Genomic DNA, 18147 nt, shown 5'->3' with positions numbered 1-18147 from the left:
TGTGAGAAAGAGCAGGAGGCTGCGCCTATTTGAAACCTTGAAATACGGGTGAGCTCAGCAGGCCCAGGGATCTTCCAGCAGGGCTGAACTGACCAGCGCCTGCATCCCCGCTGGTGTCACCTCTGCCTGGGAGCTCAGGTGTGGCTTCGGAGATCCCCCAGTAGAGAGGTAACTAAAATAAAATTTGCTCTTTGCAATGCATTTGTGGCCACTGGCTTGCAATGTGCCTGCGTATGTGTACACAGGGCCGTTTCAATTTGAATTGTTTTGTAATCGGATTGCAAATTTCAACACAAAAGCCAAGTAAAACTCGCACCGGCACCAGGCTCTGCAGTTCAAACTTTTATTCCAAGGCATTTCAGTGACTAGACTGCCAAAGTTTTCACAACCACCAAGCATTACATACGCTTGACGGCGATGCCAACAGCCCTGCAGCGTTTCCATAGCTGTACAAAAAGAAACGAGTGCTGTGCAACATCTCTGGGCTGGCTGCGGTCACCCCACAGCATCAAGGGCATCTCTGCATCAGTTCGGCCCCATCCTCAAAAACATAGGAAGCCTTCTCCAGCCCCACTCCCGCTTGCCCCAGCTCCTACAGAAAACACTGCATGCAAGCAAATGCAGATTCAACATTCCTAAGCAAATATTAGAGATTTTATTTAAACATAAAAAGATCAACACTGTCACCAGAAGTATCCCTACCTTCTCTGTCTTTTTTTGCCTTTTCTTTTTTTTCCCCACATCTGTTTTTGTCTTTGCCCTGCATTTTTGCTCACTTTGTACAGCCCCTTGCCCCTTCTTTTTTAGCTCTCATCCTTACTCCTGAAGACTTTCCTTTTTAAGCATTTACCCTCTTCTAGTCTCAGGCCTGACAACTGGTAGCATCAGGATGGCCAACATTTTTGCACACAGAAGGCATGTAGAGAGACAGGGAGTCCTTTTGTGCATAAAGCACTCTTGCCAAAGGGAAGCTCTAAGATTCAAAGCTCGGTAGCTACAGACTCTACCAAAAATAACCTGAGAGAATCTGAGACAAAGTCTCTTACCCCTTCCAACAGCAAAGAGGTAGATGCAGAAGTGCTTTTCATGTAGACAGAAAGGGGAAATTTTGCAGGCAAATCCTCATCAACTCCTTTTGTTGGCAGCCCTTTATGCAAAGCACTGCAGTGTTCTCATGGCTGCTGCCAGCAGGAGAACAAATCATTAACAAAGATTAGATCGAAGTTGAATATGCTGGTTAGGCTATACCTGGCCTGTAGAACGGGAGCTCAACACCCACGTTAATGAATTGATATAGCATGCATTCCTTAGGTGGAAAATAAAATCAGAATTTTTATGCAGCTAACTGAAACAGTATTGATTACAAAAAAATATCCCCAAAATTCCTAAGCTAGGCAAGTTCATTTTTTAAAAAGGAGAAATATCATGGCAAAAGTACATTGTATGAAGAAGACTTTGTGCTTCTCTCTATTCAGCTCGTTGCCCTGTGGTGTAAGGGCCATTTGTGCGTGAAAAGTCATGTTGATCATCTTCATCCAAATCCAAAATATCTGGGATATCATCTGACTCTGAAGACAGGTCTGTAATAGTGAAATCTGGAACCTGTGTAGGAACGAAATTTCAATCAGTTTAAAAAGTAAAACTAAAGAAATTTTTGCAGTACTCCTCACTGAAGTCAGGAGATAAAGATGCTCAGCATCTTGAGAAATCAGGCCCAAAATACTGAATACAGAGTAAAATATGCTCAGGCACACATAGCATTAAGACAGTCCAAAGATGTAGATCCATTGGTTAGAACACAGGATTTTATAGTAGAGGTGGAACAGAGCTGAACTTTGTGGAGTGTATTTAGTGAAACTGGCAACTGGAAAATTAAGAAAGGAAGTTTCTAAACTTATTTTGCCTTTCTTCTTTCCTTGGAAACAATGGTCTATACAAAGGAATCTGCCCTGAGGAGCTTTATATGGATGGCTCTGTACTGCTCTGTCTATGACATCAAGCCTTTCCTGATGAAACAAATGTCTGGAACCGCAATCCCACTTTGGCCTCTGTTCTAACTGTATGCATAGTATTCTGTACTGTTAAGCAGCATCAGGTTTCAGGAATTGCCAGAGACATTAGTGGATACATGGATGTTACACACTTCTAAAAATGTTGGCTAAGACACTTAGGAGCTTAAGTCCCAACCCTTAAGTCCCCTTAGCAGGACTTAGAGTACATAGGCTCTTCTGAAAAATGGCATATAATTAAGCAATTTACTCATAACCAAAAGTTTTTTGCCCCAGGTGAAAAGTACTTATATCTGTAGTTTGATTCATGGATAGCTTTAATGTTGCTGATGTGACATACTTGGAGCCAGACACATTATCAGCACATAACGATTGCTACATGCTGACAGGACTTCGGTTCTGCATGTACAAAGAAGCAGCAACCTGAAGAGGCTTCAAGGCATTTGTGTTAATTAAGCTCAGAACTGACAGGCGAAACGGTTTTAAACCAAAACACCTTGCTTATGACTTACTGTTATGGAAGACAATAAGCAAAACAAACCTATGAAGACATGTCAGTAGAGAATGCATCAAAGAATAAAGGAATTACTGTTTCAGCTATCAGGTTGTACATAGCACTGAACGTTAATCAGTCAGTTCTCAAAGAGCAGGTAGCCATAGGGCACCAGGGACTTGGAAATATTGATTAAAATATTAATTAAAACTGAGCTTCAGAAGAATTTAAGCAGCCTGTCACTTACCAGGCACTAGTATGAATACAATGAAATGCGTAGACCACTCTGAGAACCTAAGCTTGATCAAAATGAGATAAGTAATCTTTGTCTCCTAAAAAACAAAAGGCACTAGGAATGGGGGAAGCACATCTTTCTACCAGCAAGAATAATCCTGCATCCTTCTGCTTATGGTAGTTTACCTAAAACTCTACTGCACTTAGAGAAATTGACAAATTTTCCCATTATCAGCACATGACTCTGTATTTCATACTGCAGTACAAATGGAGCTGTCTTAACAAGACTAAGGGCAAGTAGTCCATATGCAAACTCTTTTAAAAATGTGCCCAAATAGCTGGTTTAAACAAGTTGTTTTATTCTGTAATTAGGCTGAGCAGGGCACGACCCTGTTCAGTAACTGTGTCTGACCAGTGATAATTTTTACTATATCCTAGATTTAAGACACTTTTATTACATATACCCATATTGTTCCTATTGCCAACAGGATAATAGCCTGAATTTAGGTTTGTGCTTGCTTCATCTCCTTAATGCACACATTTTAAGTAGCTGACTCCTTTAACATACTAGTAAGATGTTCATAGCCATGAAAGAATTTCAAATTGGAGTGTGTTTGTCAGCATCAGAGTAAAACAGGGTTGATGTCAATATGGTTTATCTCAGTTTTGAACATGCTAAATTGTATTAGATTAGCATCTGGCACAGTCTAACTAAAACAACGCAGAGCCCTTAGTGTTATGGTCTCGCTTAGGCAAAGGACCTTCACTTTATCACATTTCACCATTGATAGGAAGTTGAAACAAAGCAGTAAGTCAATTATCACAACAAACAATAAGGCCAGATACAGCTCTTCTTCATGCCATTTCTTCGTAAGATGCAGTTAGATCATTTATACAGAATAATGCAAAAGTTGCAAAATCCTTGCATTGAATAGTGCAAAACATACTTCGGTGTTTTACTGTCTTCATATACAAATGTTAATGTCAATACTAACATTTAATTAATCTATTTTTTTCTTCCTTAGTGTATTTTCAGAAATGAACCACTAGCCATTTGAGAGATGGTTCTTATTTTGTGCACTTTCAAATCAAGCATTTATTTTTAGTCATCAGACTGTATTACCCAAAAGAAAACTTCCATCTTGGTATGAAAAGAAATACATTTAACAAAACACTGTGCACATTAGAAGGCCAGACTACATGTAACTTGCTTTAGTGCTCACATTGTACTACGTAGAGGTATTGGTTCATGTAGCAACATGTCACTAGGTGACAAGCTTCCTTGAACTCCATTTTTGTTTCACACTATTTGGTGACCTCTTTGAAAACAGTGGCCAGTATTGCTACACTAAATGATTGCAACTCCAAGTTGCATGGAGCATGTATTAAGAACACAGAAACAACTTACCTGGATAGCCCTAAACCAGTAAAGGTATTTTCTTAGTGACTGTAATTATCTTCCAGGGGAGGGAATCACAGGATTTACTGAGGAACAACTCTACCCAAATAGCCGAGTGTTACTATACATTAGTCACTCAGATTCAAAAGAGGGTAAATAAAGTCAAACAGGTTAAAACTGGTATTTGCAGCTGAGGAGCATATATTGCTTATATGGAGCCAGCAGTCAAAGCAGGTAGCTGGCAGTCTCATGCACACACAAAGAACACCAAGTGCAAAGGCAGGACAGGGGTTTTTTGTCTATATCCTGCTCTCCTCAATACTAGAACATACATCAGCTCACATCATAATTAAAGGCAGGCAACAGCAAGCACCAAAAAAGCAGCAAAAAAGTTAAGACTGAATGGAAGGATGGACAGTAACTCAAAAGGAGGAAGGAAATGCTCCAGCAATATCTTGCTGATCTATGCATCCACACACAATGCATGTCTATTTCATCCACATTTCAAGCTTGCTTTCTGCTGGACCCAGTCTAAAGGAGTCCCAGAACAGCAAGTTACTTTTTTTTTTTTTTTTTTTAAACATCACTGAAATGGACACAGACTTTGGCTACTGAAGCATTTATTACTAACATACAAAATGAATTACAAAAAGATGGCTACAAAAAAAACCAGCAGGCACCGGGGTACAAACAGCATGAATCTCGTCTTTATACTGCGTATTTTAAAAAACGTATTGGTAATGATTTGTTTGGTGACTTGAACAAGCTCCCCATAGAAGTGGTAACAGCCTCAAGCTTGCCAGAGTTCAAGGAGCATCTGGATGACACTCTTAGTCATAATGTTTACTTTTAGGCAGTCCTGCAAGAAGCAGGGATTTGGAATTGATGATCCTTTTGGGTTCCTTGCAACTTGAGATATTCTATGATTCTGTGGTCAGGTTACTGTGTTATACAATAGTTAAGTTTATATAGTTAATGTTAGCCCTATTGCAGTATTTAAGTAACTCCAGCTGACTCATTCAGAAACCTCACCTTCAGCTTTGGAATTCTGTACTCACAGAACCTTTGTCATGAACTGTGTAGTAGCAGGATTTGAGACAGTCAGATCTATAATAATCAAACATGTGATCTGCAGCAAACATAGAATTAAAGCATACCTAGCTAGATTGCAGGGCTTTTAAATGCATTTCATAGTATGGCAGGCTTTTACATAATTTTGGTACAGATTAAGCGACAAATCAAATGCTTTTAACTGCGGTAGGTTTCATTTAGACTAATGGTATTAATGCCATCAGTAAGCATGGTGAGGTTTCCTGATGGACAAACAAGGCATCTTGACAACTGTAAGCTGCCAATATTTAGGCACTCGAGGCAGTTTGATTTTTTCGAGTAGCTTATCTATGCAGGACAATACAGCCCATGCATGGGAATGTCTTTTCTGTGTATTGTTCCCCCACTCTTTATGGATTTTTCTCCAAGGCTTTTTTTGACAGCTACACTTGCTAAGGCCACTTGTTTGGTCAGTCAGCAGAGTACATGCATGCTATGCAGTTCATTCAGTAGCATGTTCAGGCTGTTTGTCTTTCTGGCTGGAGTTTTTCTCTCCTTCTCCTTTGCTCTCAGCATGCTGAATGCCAGGCAGTTGTGGGTAAAAGGGACCTACCAGCCAGTTGAGCGGTGTGTTGTTAACAAGATAATCCATCACATCATCCAAAGACTCCTTCATTTTCTTCAGCTGTCCTTTGCTAGTGGTAAGAAAGCTGTCTGATAATTCTTGGAAGGAAGATGCTGACCGAAAGCTCTGGTAGACATCACCTGCCATTGACCCAACACCGTAAGCCTGATCCTGCACATTCTGTGGCAGCCCCTGTAGGCTTGAGACCAGTGTGAGGCAGGTGGTCTGTAGCTGCTGAGTGAGGCTCCGTGCAATAGCCAGAGTTCTTGACTCAATGTGCTGGAAACAAAACACATAACAGCACATTAGTATATTTTTATGACAGTGGCAGCTTTATGATGCTCAAGATATATAAAGAAGCAAAGTAAAGGGGATACAAGTAAAATAAAGCTATAGCAGATTAAAAAAAAAATCTGAAGTCTAAAGGGCCAGAGACTTGAAAGTACTTGATATTTCTTCAATGGTCAAGTACTTTGTGGAACACAAGCATTGGTAGTTTCTTCCCAGTGACAGATAAGCTCTTGTTTGAACTCTGGATAAGAAGTCACAGCAGGAAAGTATATTCTAGTCAAAAATCCACTACATAAAGCCACATATAAGACTCAGAGTCTGTGCCTAAGACTGCTTTAGGCTGAAAAATTGTTATTTCTGGTCTGGCCATATCAGATGAGTCCTAGTTCATCTAGATATGCATATCCCAATACTTGTTCACACGGTAAACAGGGTGAGCACTCTCTTGAAAGAAGAATGAATCCCAGAATGTTTGGGAGTAGGCTCATTTAAGAGTTAGGTGTCCCCTGCTGTTCATTATGGTTACTAGTCAGCCGCTCCAAGGTTCAGCATTCAGATTCCACATTTGCACAGCTTCTGTGCTGTTAAGATTCTGCACGCTTTGGGGACTGTTAGTTTGCCATTATCTTGACAGCATACAATCAATTTATTCCTGGGTTACATTTACATCTATTTACCTCAGCGCTACGCAGTTCATCACCATCATTTTGGCCTGTATTTTTCTTCCATTCTACCCAGGACTGATACAGCTTTTCCTGAGCATCAAGAAGTTTCTGATTGGCACTATTCATGTTCTTTCTGGCATACTCGATCTGAAATACAGCCAAATAACGAAGTAAAGCAAAGAGTCCAAACAGTTCATTAGGGATACCCTAAATTACCTGCTTCGTAACCTCCTTTTTAAATACTTAAAAGTTCAGTATAAAAGACTCTGGGGAATATAAGACTATGTTACTTCTCTTCCAAGAAGAGAAAACTGGGAGCAGTTTTGAGATGTTACATACTGTGTCCCTCTGCCTCCACTACTTCCCCATCCCACACTAACATCCTACACAAGTATTTGAAAGTGTATAGAAGGCCAAGACTCTTTATGCAGTCTATCCTAACAATGTACCTTTATGTACAGGACAAGACTACAGAAGTACCCAAGAATGCTTGAAGACACCCACAGAAAGAACAGCAGGCCCATATAAAATCCAACATTTTATTAACAAAAAGCCCTTAAAGGACTTCCCATCCAGCAAGACCTGGACAGGCTGAAGAGTTGGGCAGGGAAAAATTTAATGAAACATAACAAGGGCAAGTGTAGAGTCTTACACCTGGGTAGGAACAACCCCAGGTTCCAGTATAAGTTGGGGGATGACCTATTAAAGAGCAGTGTAGGGGAAAGGGACCTGGAGGTCCTGGTGGACAACAGGATGACCATGAGCCAGCACTGTGCCCTTGTGGCCAGGAAGGCCAATGGCATCCTGGGGTGTATTAGAAGGGGGGTGGTTAGTAGGTCCAGAGAGGTTCTCCTGCCCCTCTACTCTGCCCTGGTGAGACCAAATCTGGAATATTGTGTCCAGTTCTGGGCCCCTCAGTTCAAGAAGGACAGGGAAGTGCTGGAGAGAGTCCAGCGCAGGGCAACCAAGATGATTAAGGGAGTGGAGCATCTCCCATATGAGGAAAGGCTGAGGGAGCTGGGTCTCTTTAGCTTGGAGAAGAGGAGACTGAGAGGTGACCTCATTCATGCTTACAAATATACAAAGGGTGAGTGTCACAAGGATGGAGCCAGGCTCTTCTCAGTGACAACCAATGGTAAGACAAGGGGTAATGGGTTCAAACTGGAACACCAGAGGTTCCACTTAAATTTGAGAAGAAACTTCTTCTCAGTGAGGGTAACAGAGCACTGGAACAGGCTGCCCAGGGGGGCTGTGGAGTCTCCTACTCTGGAGACATTCAAAACCCACCTGGACACATGCCTGTGTAACCTCATCTAAGTGTTCCAGCTCTGGCAGGGGGATTGGACTAGATGATCTTTTGACGTCCCTTCCAGTCCCTAACATTCTGTGATTCTGTGACTGAGGTGTTTCAAAATTGTGAGGATGTCTTCACTGAATGAAGTCTGTGTCAAACCCAGCTCTTTAAAACAGTAACAATTTTAAACATGTCACTTCTATTTCTTCATTATTTAAAATTACAAGCAATTGCTGCTTATTTTACATCTCAGACTGACGTAGGACCTCTGCTGAATGGTGCTGAAAAGCTACAAATTAGAAATGTTTTACATTTAGAAAATGCATTTATTCAGAGCACTATTACAATTTTCCCGCACCTCTTTTGGCTGTTGTCTGTTCCCTGGAGCCATGCCAACATTTGCTTTATATACCTCAAGTGAAAGCTTAGACTTACCAGACTGACAGTGTGGTGAAGCTGAGAGATCGTGTCCTGGCTTTTCTGCTTAGCATCTCTAACTTTGTTTAAGGCTTGCTGGTAGGCACGTGTGCGGAGCTTTGAAGACAGAGATCCTAGTCTAATGTAGTAGCTTGGCTTTTGAACTCCAGCTTCAAAACCCTCAACTTTTGTAGCTTCTTTCTCTAGATATATAGAAAGGAAGCAAATTGACCACAGGAAGAAAACTTAAGAGGTCTGAGGCAGTTTTATTTGCTTAGTAACAGCTGAATACTGGACTTGTTTAGTAGTCCTTTAGCACCAGCGTCTCTTGATAAACCATAAGTGGAAATTCTTATTTTCACTCTGCTTCCCTCTGAGGAAGATGCTATTACAACCAGCATAGCAAAAGGCTGTTTGGGCAGTACATGCTCTCTCCCCATATAAGTGGATGACTGCTTGCTTCTTTCCAATACAAGGATTCCAACAACAACAAACAAAAACAAAAAAGCCCCAAAAACCCCCAAAACAAAACCCAAACAAACAAAACATACCACACCCCACAACACAGCAACAACCTTGAATTGGTCTTACCTAGTTCTGCTTCTGTAAGTGGGAGATACTGGTCTACAAGGTTCTCTGATTTAGTGAGAGCACTGTCCACTCCACTGCTCACCATCTGCACCACACGACTTCCCAGGACAGTGTTAATGCTGCCATTGACAACTGACTTGGTCATTTCTACGCTGTCTTGCACTGCTTCCTTTGTCTTGCCCATAACTCCAGTGATTGTGTGAGCAACAGTTTCCTTGGCACCAGTCACAGTGGTTGCTACAGCTTCTCTGGCTCCAACAACTGCATCCTTGGCATTGGCAACAACCTGCCACAAGGAAACAGGCTGATTCACTAGAAATATTTTCTAGAGAAACCTACATAAATCCAGGAAATACACATTTATGCTTGAGCTTGTACAAGCATTGATTATCTAGGAGAAATTCTGCCGTGAAGACACAGGTACAAAAGATAACTGCCACAGAGCCTTCAGCTCAAAACACGTCAGTGAATGTAATACAAGCACTATTTGCTTCACACTGAGCAGGAAAGAGACAAGGACTCAAATTTTTAAAAAGATGCCCACCAATGAACAGCAGCTATAGACAGATAGTGGGCAAATGCTTGGTTTTTTGTTTTTTGTTTTTTTTTTTGTTTTTTTGTTTTTTTTTTTTTTTAAGACTTAATGGCCTCCCAACGGCAAACTCTTCTACAGAAACACCCTTCATTTCCTCATTGCTTCTATGCTGTACTTCAGGTGTGGCTTATTGAAATCTGTCTCCCTGTATTTTCAATAATAACAGCAAAGAGGAAGGGAGAATAGTTCTTCTGCTTGGCACATGTACACAGAAAGAACTTACCTTGTCAGTGGGTTGATTCAGTATAGGCAGTCTCTCTTCAATTTTGTCTAGACCTATACAAGCATAGTTGTTGGCAACTACAACTATAAAAGAAATTATAATAATTGGTTTTAGTTTTTATTCCTTAGTGTAAATAACTCCAATTAAGAATTCCTCTTGAAACAGAGCTCATGCAACAATGCTCTTGAAGTAGCTTCCTCCACTTTTCAGTGAGACTTGAGGCAGTAAAACAGTAAAACTCTATTAAAATATAGGTTTACAGTGCCAGGAAAAAAGCTCACTTGCAGACAGAGAACATTTATTTGATACCTTATAAGTACCTGTGCAAACAAGCTGAAGCACCTGGCTGCCTGCCACTTCATGAAACCAGGCTCCTGGTTACAACAGCCTTGTGACATAGTTCCCAAATTTAACCACAAGCTGTTCTCAGTGAGAGAAAGTACAAAGTAGCATTTGAAACCAGGTGAAAGGTGAGGAGGGTGTTGAGCAAGAGACTAGGTAGCCATCTCACAGATCAAGAGGAGTCGGTTTAGTATTACAAGAGCTGGAATTTGCTTTGGCTCTGAAATATGTTTTTTGTTGTTGTAGTTAAATCATAGCCATCTGTAATCAGTTACTCGAGCCAAGCAACAGGTTCAGCCAGCTACCTGCAACAGCATGGCCATGCTAAACTGTAATTGCATCTGGATATATAAAGCCAACAGTTGAATTGAACAGTTCCATCTTTGCCTTACTTTGTGGTTCCAGTTTCTGGATGATAGGCATAGCACCTGTCATGGCTACCGAAGTAATCGTCTTCACTCCTTTCTCTGCTATCTCACATACTGACTTCAGACAAGGATAGTTATCCTTTGTGGTGGTGTAAGCTGTGGAGACCATATCATAGGTGGAGCTCACCAAGGGAAGGTTGACAACCCTTGATACAATGTTCTGTTTAAAAGAGAAAGAGGTTAGTTGACTCCTGTTTTCCTGAAAACAAAAAAAAAACGTGGGGCTCACTCAGACCTACCTGCTGTGGATCAATTGCTGCCAATGCCATTTTTTCAGGTCTTGAATCTTACACAGCCTGTGAAAGAAGCATATGTGAGCTACAGCATCCTCATATCCACTTCATCTCATCACCAGACTTCGAAAACAACAAACCTTTTCTAATCAACCCCAGTCATTGAAGGGATTAAGATGTTCACATTCTTACACACAGGAATTACATTTAATTGTGGCAATTCAGAAATCCAAAATCTTGTTCCCTAATTACTTCATTTAGTTTAGGCAACACAAGCAGAGCACATGGAAGAGACAGGCTTTGAGGTAAAGCAGGTCATTGCAGAATTACCAAAGAGTTACAAACTGGTGGATTAATTAATTTTTCTAGAAGAAGCAGACACACTTGGGCTTGTCTGTTGAGGCAGGACAAAGAAACACAAGCCAACAAGTCATTAAAACTCTAGTTTAGGATGTCTCTAAATCAGACAAAGAATCCACCGATATCTTTAAATCAGATTAGATCCTCTGTTAACATAAGGGAGTTGAGTTTTAAATTTGAGTCACCATTGCTGTCCCAATCTTGAAAACACATGAAAGGTTGAGGTGAAGTATTCATTTCAGTAACCTCAGCTCAATTCTCACAAATCATTCCACTAAACACAAGGAGTTAATTATCTTTAGTGCCATGCCTGATGCCCACAGAAGGCTCCCCCTGCTCAGGTTGCTCAAAAATTAGCATTCCTCTAATACACAGAACATAGGACTTCCCCACTGCAGAAAATAATCCTCCTTTAGACTTGCTTTAGACCTAATTATTACCCATCCCATGTTGAAATAGGCTGCAGGCACCAGTCAGTCAACAATCCCATGCTATTCAATTATTTTCCAACGTGTATTCCTATAGAGAAAATACCAACAGCTCTCCCCATATGATCCTTATAAAAGGAGAGGGGTATTGCAGTAACGCATAAGGAAAACACACAGAAGTGCACTGTCATCCTAAGTGTGCAGGTAGGCTGAGCTAAATATGCAAGAAGCACTTTTTGCATTGCTGGTTTCATATGACACAAGTTCCAGAAGAACCTGCATACATGAAAGCAACAGAAAGGACACGCTCAAAGTCAGTCCTTGAAACTACTGATTTTCAAGGCTTTCTGCTGGTTTGTCCAAGAGCCAAGAGCAGCTTTCCCTCTGACACTTATGAGAATATCAAAAGGAGCATGTTAGTATTCTGCCTGGGGTCAAATAAAACTCTTCCCTGTTACATAATGGGGAAGAAGGACAAAGGCATGCCATTAACATTTTACAGGCATATTTGCACATATTAACACATTTTTGCCATAAAGTAACATCTACAATGAGATTAGTCACTGTACATGGAACATACAAGCAAGTAACAGACATGAGTTACAGCAATAACAGAGTTTTCCTTACATTTATCAAGTACTGAAATACCCCCAGAAACATGTTATTTTCTCACATAGCATTACAACTCAGATTGGAGTGAAACTGAAGTTCACTTCAAACTGCAAAGCATGCTGTAGAACAGAAGAGGCTAGCATCACAGAACTGGCTTCTGAAGGAAGAAGGGCCCTTACTTTAACGATTATTCAGTATTAATAACGTGCTCCAAAAGATCCAGCCACACACTGCATAGGTTCGAATTTTAGTCACTAAAACAGGAATTAGACCGTGAAGTTATTCCTGCTCTTTAAGACATGGAAGACAGATAGAATCTTGCATAGTTTCAGAAATCCCTTGAATAGTTTCAGCTGTGGCACTAGTCAGGGCGGGTGAGCAAGATGCCTGCATCAAAGCCCACGGTACAAAAGTGTATTTCAGAGACAGAAAACAACCACACCCGAACGCGAAAGTGGAGAAAGGAAGTCACAAATTTAAGTTCTGCTTTTCCCCTCTCGCTATGGAAAGCGGCTGGAGAGCAGAAGAACGCACGATGAGGCACACGGCAGAGCCGACCAGCCGGCCCTGGCTCCCCCCGGCAGGCGCCCCGGGTCCGGTGTCACCGGGGGCCGCTCGGGGCCGGCGCAGGCCAACGCCTCTCCCGTGGGCTGACGGGCACCTCAGGACCTCCTGCTCACAAGGGTGTCTCAAGCAGCCGACAGAAATACCCCGGGATTTGGGGCAAGGGGACCGCTGAGGCCACCACAGAGCCGGCGGGGACGGCCCCGCGGCGAGCCGCGGCCCCCGCCCGCTCCACCATATTGCGGAGTCGGCCCCGCAGGGTCAGCGCTCCCGCCGCCCCGCTCACGCCCGCGGAGAGCCGCGCCGGAGAGCCGCTGACGGCCGTACTCACCCGGGAGGGAGAAACTGCTAGCACGGCCGAGCTCGGGCGCCGCCGCCGCTTACAGAGACCCGGCCTCGCCCCGCTATTTATGGGGAGCGGCCGCCGCCGGCCGCGCGCTGCCCGCTCTCGCGAGAGGAGGGCGCGTCACCGCGACGCTGTGCGCGGGCGGCCCGCTGCGTGGGGGCCGGGCTGGGGACGCTTTGTCCTTCGGGCGAGGCCGAGTCTGGACAGGATGGAGCTCCTCCTAAAAAAGACATCTTAGCAAAGGAGACTCTTGCTCGTCTGAGCTGTCAGGACGCCAGGTCTCAGTATGATAATACAGGCACAAGGAGCAGACCCAGTGGCCGGTCGCCGCCTGCAGACAAGTCGTGCGGGCGCACAAGTGTCCCGGCCAGGAGCACGGGTTGCTAACATACAGCTCGCTCTCTTCTCTTGTGCAAATCTTTCAGCTCATCTCGTTGTGGGGGGGAAAACAAGGCAAAAGATTTGTCTGTGTTGCTCCTAAATGAATCGTCTCTCTTCTTTCACCCAGCACCTCTTGACCAGGACTTGTCCCTTATAGGGCTGGAATAATCGCCCCACAGGGCGAAGTGAAATGGGGCCAGCTGACCCTGAGACCGCCACACAGCGATGTGTCCGTACGTGGGGCTCCTGCTTGGAAAAGCAGGTGAGCCTCCAGTCACCTCCAGCGCTAAAGGTGCAGTTCGGCATGCTCAGAGAAAACCATCACAGCAGACTCAAACATGCATTTGGTATGCTGGAACTTTCATAATTCCAAAGGTGCACTTCACTTTTAAATTATTTAAGAAAAAATAAAAGAAAAAGCACATTATAGTTAGGGATATCAAACCAGTAGGGAAAAATAGTGGGCAAAGGTCCAAATACATATTTACAGTTAAAGTTGTATTTAGCTCATTGTTGTAGTGACAGGGTGCCAGAGAGAAGAGGCTGACAGGGAAGATTCAGGCCTCAAGAGTAATCACACACTACGAACATGTACAAACAAAATCTACTTGGGCCAGTCATTTTTGCACAAATGTTTTTCCTAAAGGAAATTTTAACTTCCTTTCCAGAAAATTTTAATTGTTTTAATGGTTGAAGTTGACAACAAACCACCTTATCTCTAAGCCACAGAGTACAAAGACTCCTTTATGCTGTTTCTGTGCCCTAAACAAAAGTCAGCCCTATGGATTCTGTTTTAGCTTCTATTGCTTAAAACAAACAGACCTCTTTTTCTGCTCAACAATGTGACTGGACAAGAGATTCCATCAATACAAAGCAGTACAGTAAGAAATACCATCATCTGCCCAGAACAGAGGAAGAAGTCTCCTTTCCTCATTGGACTGACTAACAAGCAGAGCAACATGGTCTACTGGAAGGTATCCCTGCCCATAGCTGAGGGGTTGGAACTAGATGATCTTTAAGTTCCTTTCCAACTCAAACTATTCTATGATTCTAAGAGTCTGAGGTGTACCTATAAGGAAGACTTCTTGCAAAGTCTTGGTAGCAACATATACAAGCTATCCTTTATTATTTACTTAGTATGTATATTTACATATTACAGTATTATAAAATGTCTTTTGCTTACTCCTAATGAGATTCTGACCCTTGCTCCCCTAGGACACTGTCTTCCTGGGCCAGGGGGGAGGGCATCTTTTTCTTCCAGCCTGTTTCAAGAAGACCTTCCCAGCATGGTCTTTCAGTTTACTTCCACAAAGAAATAACTTCTCTGTTCTTGTTCCAGAGCAGAAAATATAGAAGGCTATCCTGGGAAGTAATAGGAATTTTCACTTATTGAAGTGCTTTATTATGCCTCTGTTAAGATGCATGCTAAACACTTTACAGGCATTCCACAACAAGCATTGTTGTTATTGGAGACCTCCATTTGTTTCTCATTCAGTCATGGGGCTTCTCAAGTGTAAACCATTCAATGCACCCATTACAACTACAAAATGAATTAACCCCTTTTTGGGGGGGTTGTCTGTACTGAGAATTCTAGAGTATTTCAGGGATTTTAGTTACTAATGTGTATCAGCATTATTTGTAGTGCAGGAACAACTGCGACTCAGGCAGCCCAGGGACACACTGCCAGACGATTAGAGATAGTGTCAAGCCCTCAACAGTCCTTGGCAGGCTAAGAGGGGGTGGGAAAGCAGGTGTTAGCTCTTGGGTGAACCAAATTCCTCAAATATTTTAAGGTCCCAGTCAAGATGGAAGAAGAGAAAGACAGGGCAGCATCAAGGAAAGCAGTAGTAACAGGTAACAAAAAAGCATGCCACACCATCCATTATGAAAAGAGGAAAGCAATGATATAATACCCTACCTTTCTCTTCCATGGAGCAGAGGCAGATTAGTTTAAAGTCCTGTAGTGCGTCTAGTGAAAGAAGTTTCATTCTTTCAATCTGAGTAACACATTGACATATTCATCCATCCAAGTCATTTAAGTAACGTTTTAGAACAGAAGTCAACCTACGTATCCTTAACATCAGAAAAAAAAAAAAATTAAAGGTATGAAATTATGGATCAGACAATAAAGATATCAGTCCTCTGGTGCATCTCTTTTAAACTCATTATAATATCCTCCACAACAGGGGATAGCTCGGGTTTCAGCCTCACAAGCTTTGTAACATATCTCCACCAGAGACGGCAGCAATAGGTAGAATTCAGGTCCTCCAGCTTTTCTTACCATGTTAATACAGCACAGAGGGCCTGCGCTCCAATTGCTGTCAGGGCCCCGTGTAGGACAATGGCTTCCTGGCAGCTGGGAGATATGGGCTGTCCTGTGGGGGCAGCAGAGCTGGGCCCAGTCCCATGTTCCCAGCCAGGGGCAGGGCAGCTGGGTGGAAGGTGGGCAGCTGGGGACAGGCCCAGCCCCAGGGAGTGGGAGCTTGCTGGAAACCAGGACGGGCAGGTCCAGGCTGGGACATCACCTCCGGGGCCCCGCCAGGCAGGGCTGAGGGCAGCTGGAGATTGGCCCTGCTGCAGCATCGCTGGGCGGGTTGGAGGAGGCCCTGACAGACAGATCCAGCTGGTTGCAGATACTTTTGCTTCAGCTCATGAGACCAGAGTATTAGCTGTTCACTAACAAGGTGACAGAAAGGCTAAGGGTGGGGAGAGGGGGCAGTGATAACATCTTTAGGGACCTGAGTAGACTGACACTGTTCCTTCAGGAACAGGTATAGTCTAATATTCCAAGCCAGAGTCACCCAACAGATCTGATACAAGGCAAGATCTGATACAAGGCAAGATCTGATACAAGGGTCTTCACTTGGCCTCACGATGGATGGATGGATGGATATCTCGAGGAGTCAAAAATGGGGGAGTGAGAGCTCTCCCAACAGGTTAAAGCTACTTTTATTTAAAAGTAGGCATAGGCATCAAGATAGCTAAACCAAGTCTGTACGAAGTCTTTAGGGATACTGTTCAAAGCAGTGAAGTGATGACATACTGTTAACCACGTTGGGAGAAACAATACATGCACTTGTCCTGCAAAACAGAGAGCACAGAAGGGTGGCCCTTTGTACTTGTCAAGAAAGCATGTGCAGTCACAGCTTTAGGAAGCTGGCAGGTTTTAAAGGACTGCCTCCAGCCACAGCTGAGTGAGCTGGAAGCACAAGAGAACTCTGACATGCCTTCCGTGCCTTGAGTTCTTACCGGCAGCACCAGCACTGCAATAGTTCTCAGCAGTCAGGAATTTCCCGGAGACACACCAAAAAATAAGGTGTTCAGAGCTGTGAAACATAGATGGTTCAGGGTCTGTAACATAAATAATTCAAGTGATTATAACGGTGTCTCTGGGCTTAAAGATTTCTTCTATTCAAAGCATGTTTTTATTTTCCATGTTTATAGAAGTTGCTTTGTCATGTGAATTGCAAGCAGTTCTGTTGAACTGTGTGTGACTCAACACACTCGTGTTGGACACCCTGAGACTGTTTTCTGTGAAATAACACAACTGTCAAAGCTATCTTTCATCAGCTCTGTCACTTTTCCCATTTCTTTCCAATCCCACAATAATGTAATTCTAGACCATATGTCTTTGAACTTGCAACTCCTTATTCACTTAAGCTGTCTATCTACCTAACTCCTTGGGTTTGGGGTTAAGCCTTTCATATGCTCATGCATGAAAAGCTTTGCCCTGGTCTTGATTAATCACATCAGTAGTTTCCAGATATGAAGCATGATTGTCCTTTTGTGAGTCCACACTTATTTTCTTTACAAAGAATAGCATCCTTACTCTGTCCAAAAGTAAAGATCCCACCTTTTGTTTCTGAGCAGCATGATCTGCAGGTTTTCACTGTAACGCCGTTTCCTCTGGAATGTACTTATCTCCCAATGTATCTTATCTTTTGTTAGCTATCCAAAGATCATTACCTCTTATCTCTTCAGCTGTAACTGAGTTAACTTGACATCTGATTCAAAAGAGAGGAATTGGGTAAAAGGTATTTCTTTGACCACTTAAAAGAAAGGCAAAGGCAAGCAAAAGTACTATCAGTTACAGTGAGTATGAATCATCCCCACAACAGATGTGACAGTTTAATTGAGGCAGAGGAAGAGGGAACTCATGCTGAGTTGGGAGGGACAGGGAGTCAACTACATATACCTACATACTGTACAGGAAATTTGTATTCATTCTGCTACTGTTGTCTATAACCGTCCACATGTCCCCAGGAGGCTAGGCAGCAATGTGTTGTTATTGTGAGATGCAGCACCTTCAGAAAGATCACAGCAGGCCTTCATGTCTCATCTGACATATGTGTTATAATTCCCACCAGCCCACATATAGCCCTGTAGTTTTCAGGCTTTACATAATAAAACACATTAGATGAGGCCATGATAGAACTTACCAATAAGGCGGTGTGTTTTAAAAAACAAATTACTTCATAATGACATATCAGCAGAAAGAAAAACAAATATGCTAGGTATTTGGCAATTATACTATCTAGGTATCAGCACTTAAGCAATACAGCAAGTT

General features: G+C 42.7%; 1 protein-coding gene across 1 annotated transcript; it reads right to left on the bottom strand.

Annotated features, from left to right (window-relative positions):
• Positions 1-329: 329 nt before the first annotated feature.
• Positions 330-13287, bottom strand: PLIN2 (perilipin 2). Its single transcript, XM_082075827.1, has 9 exons — positions 13185-13287; positions 10896-10952; positions 10621-10816; positions 9887-9969; positions 9069-9354; positions 8496-8680; positions 6779-6913; positions 5799-6089; positions 330-1602 (listed from the first exon to the last, which is right to left on the bottom strand). Exons 2-9 carry the CDS (start codon positions 10923-10925, stop codon positions 1468-1470), a joined length of 1341 nt encoding a protein of 446 aa, XP_081931953.1. The 5' UTR covers positions 10926-10952; positions 13185-13287; the 3' UTR covers positions 330-1467.
• Between the last annotated feature and the right edge of the window lie 4860 nt (positions 13288-18147).

The sequence above is a fragment of the Streptopelia decaocto genome (assembly GCF_964273445.1).
Source record: "Streptopelia decaocto genome assembly, chromosome: Z".
Classification (NCBI taxonomy): domain Eukaryota; kingdom Metazoa; phylum Chordata; class Aves; order Columbiformes; family Columbidae; genus Streptopelia; species Streptopelia decaocto.
Note: the sequence above shows the minus strand (reverse complement) of the source record. Positions and strands in the feature narration are given on the sequence as shown.

What these genes read in the sequence shown, in the direction of transcription:
- PLIN2 (XM_082075827.1), bottom strand. Translation starts at nt 10,925, where the DNA reads ATGGCATTGGCAGCAATTGATCCACAGCAG. An exon ending in ACTTACAGAAGCAGAACTAG is followed by an intron (nt 8,681 to 9,068) that starts GTAAGACCAATT and finishes CTATATATCTAG; the next exon opens with AGAAAGAAGCTACAAAAGTT. An exon ending in TTCACCACACTGTCAGTCTG is followed by an intron (nt 6,914 to 8,495) that starts GTAAGTCTAAGC and finishes GCTGTATTTCAG; the next exon opens with ATCGAGTATGCCAGAAAGAA.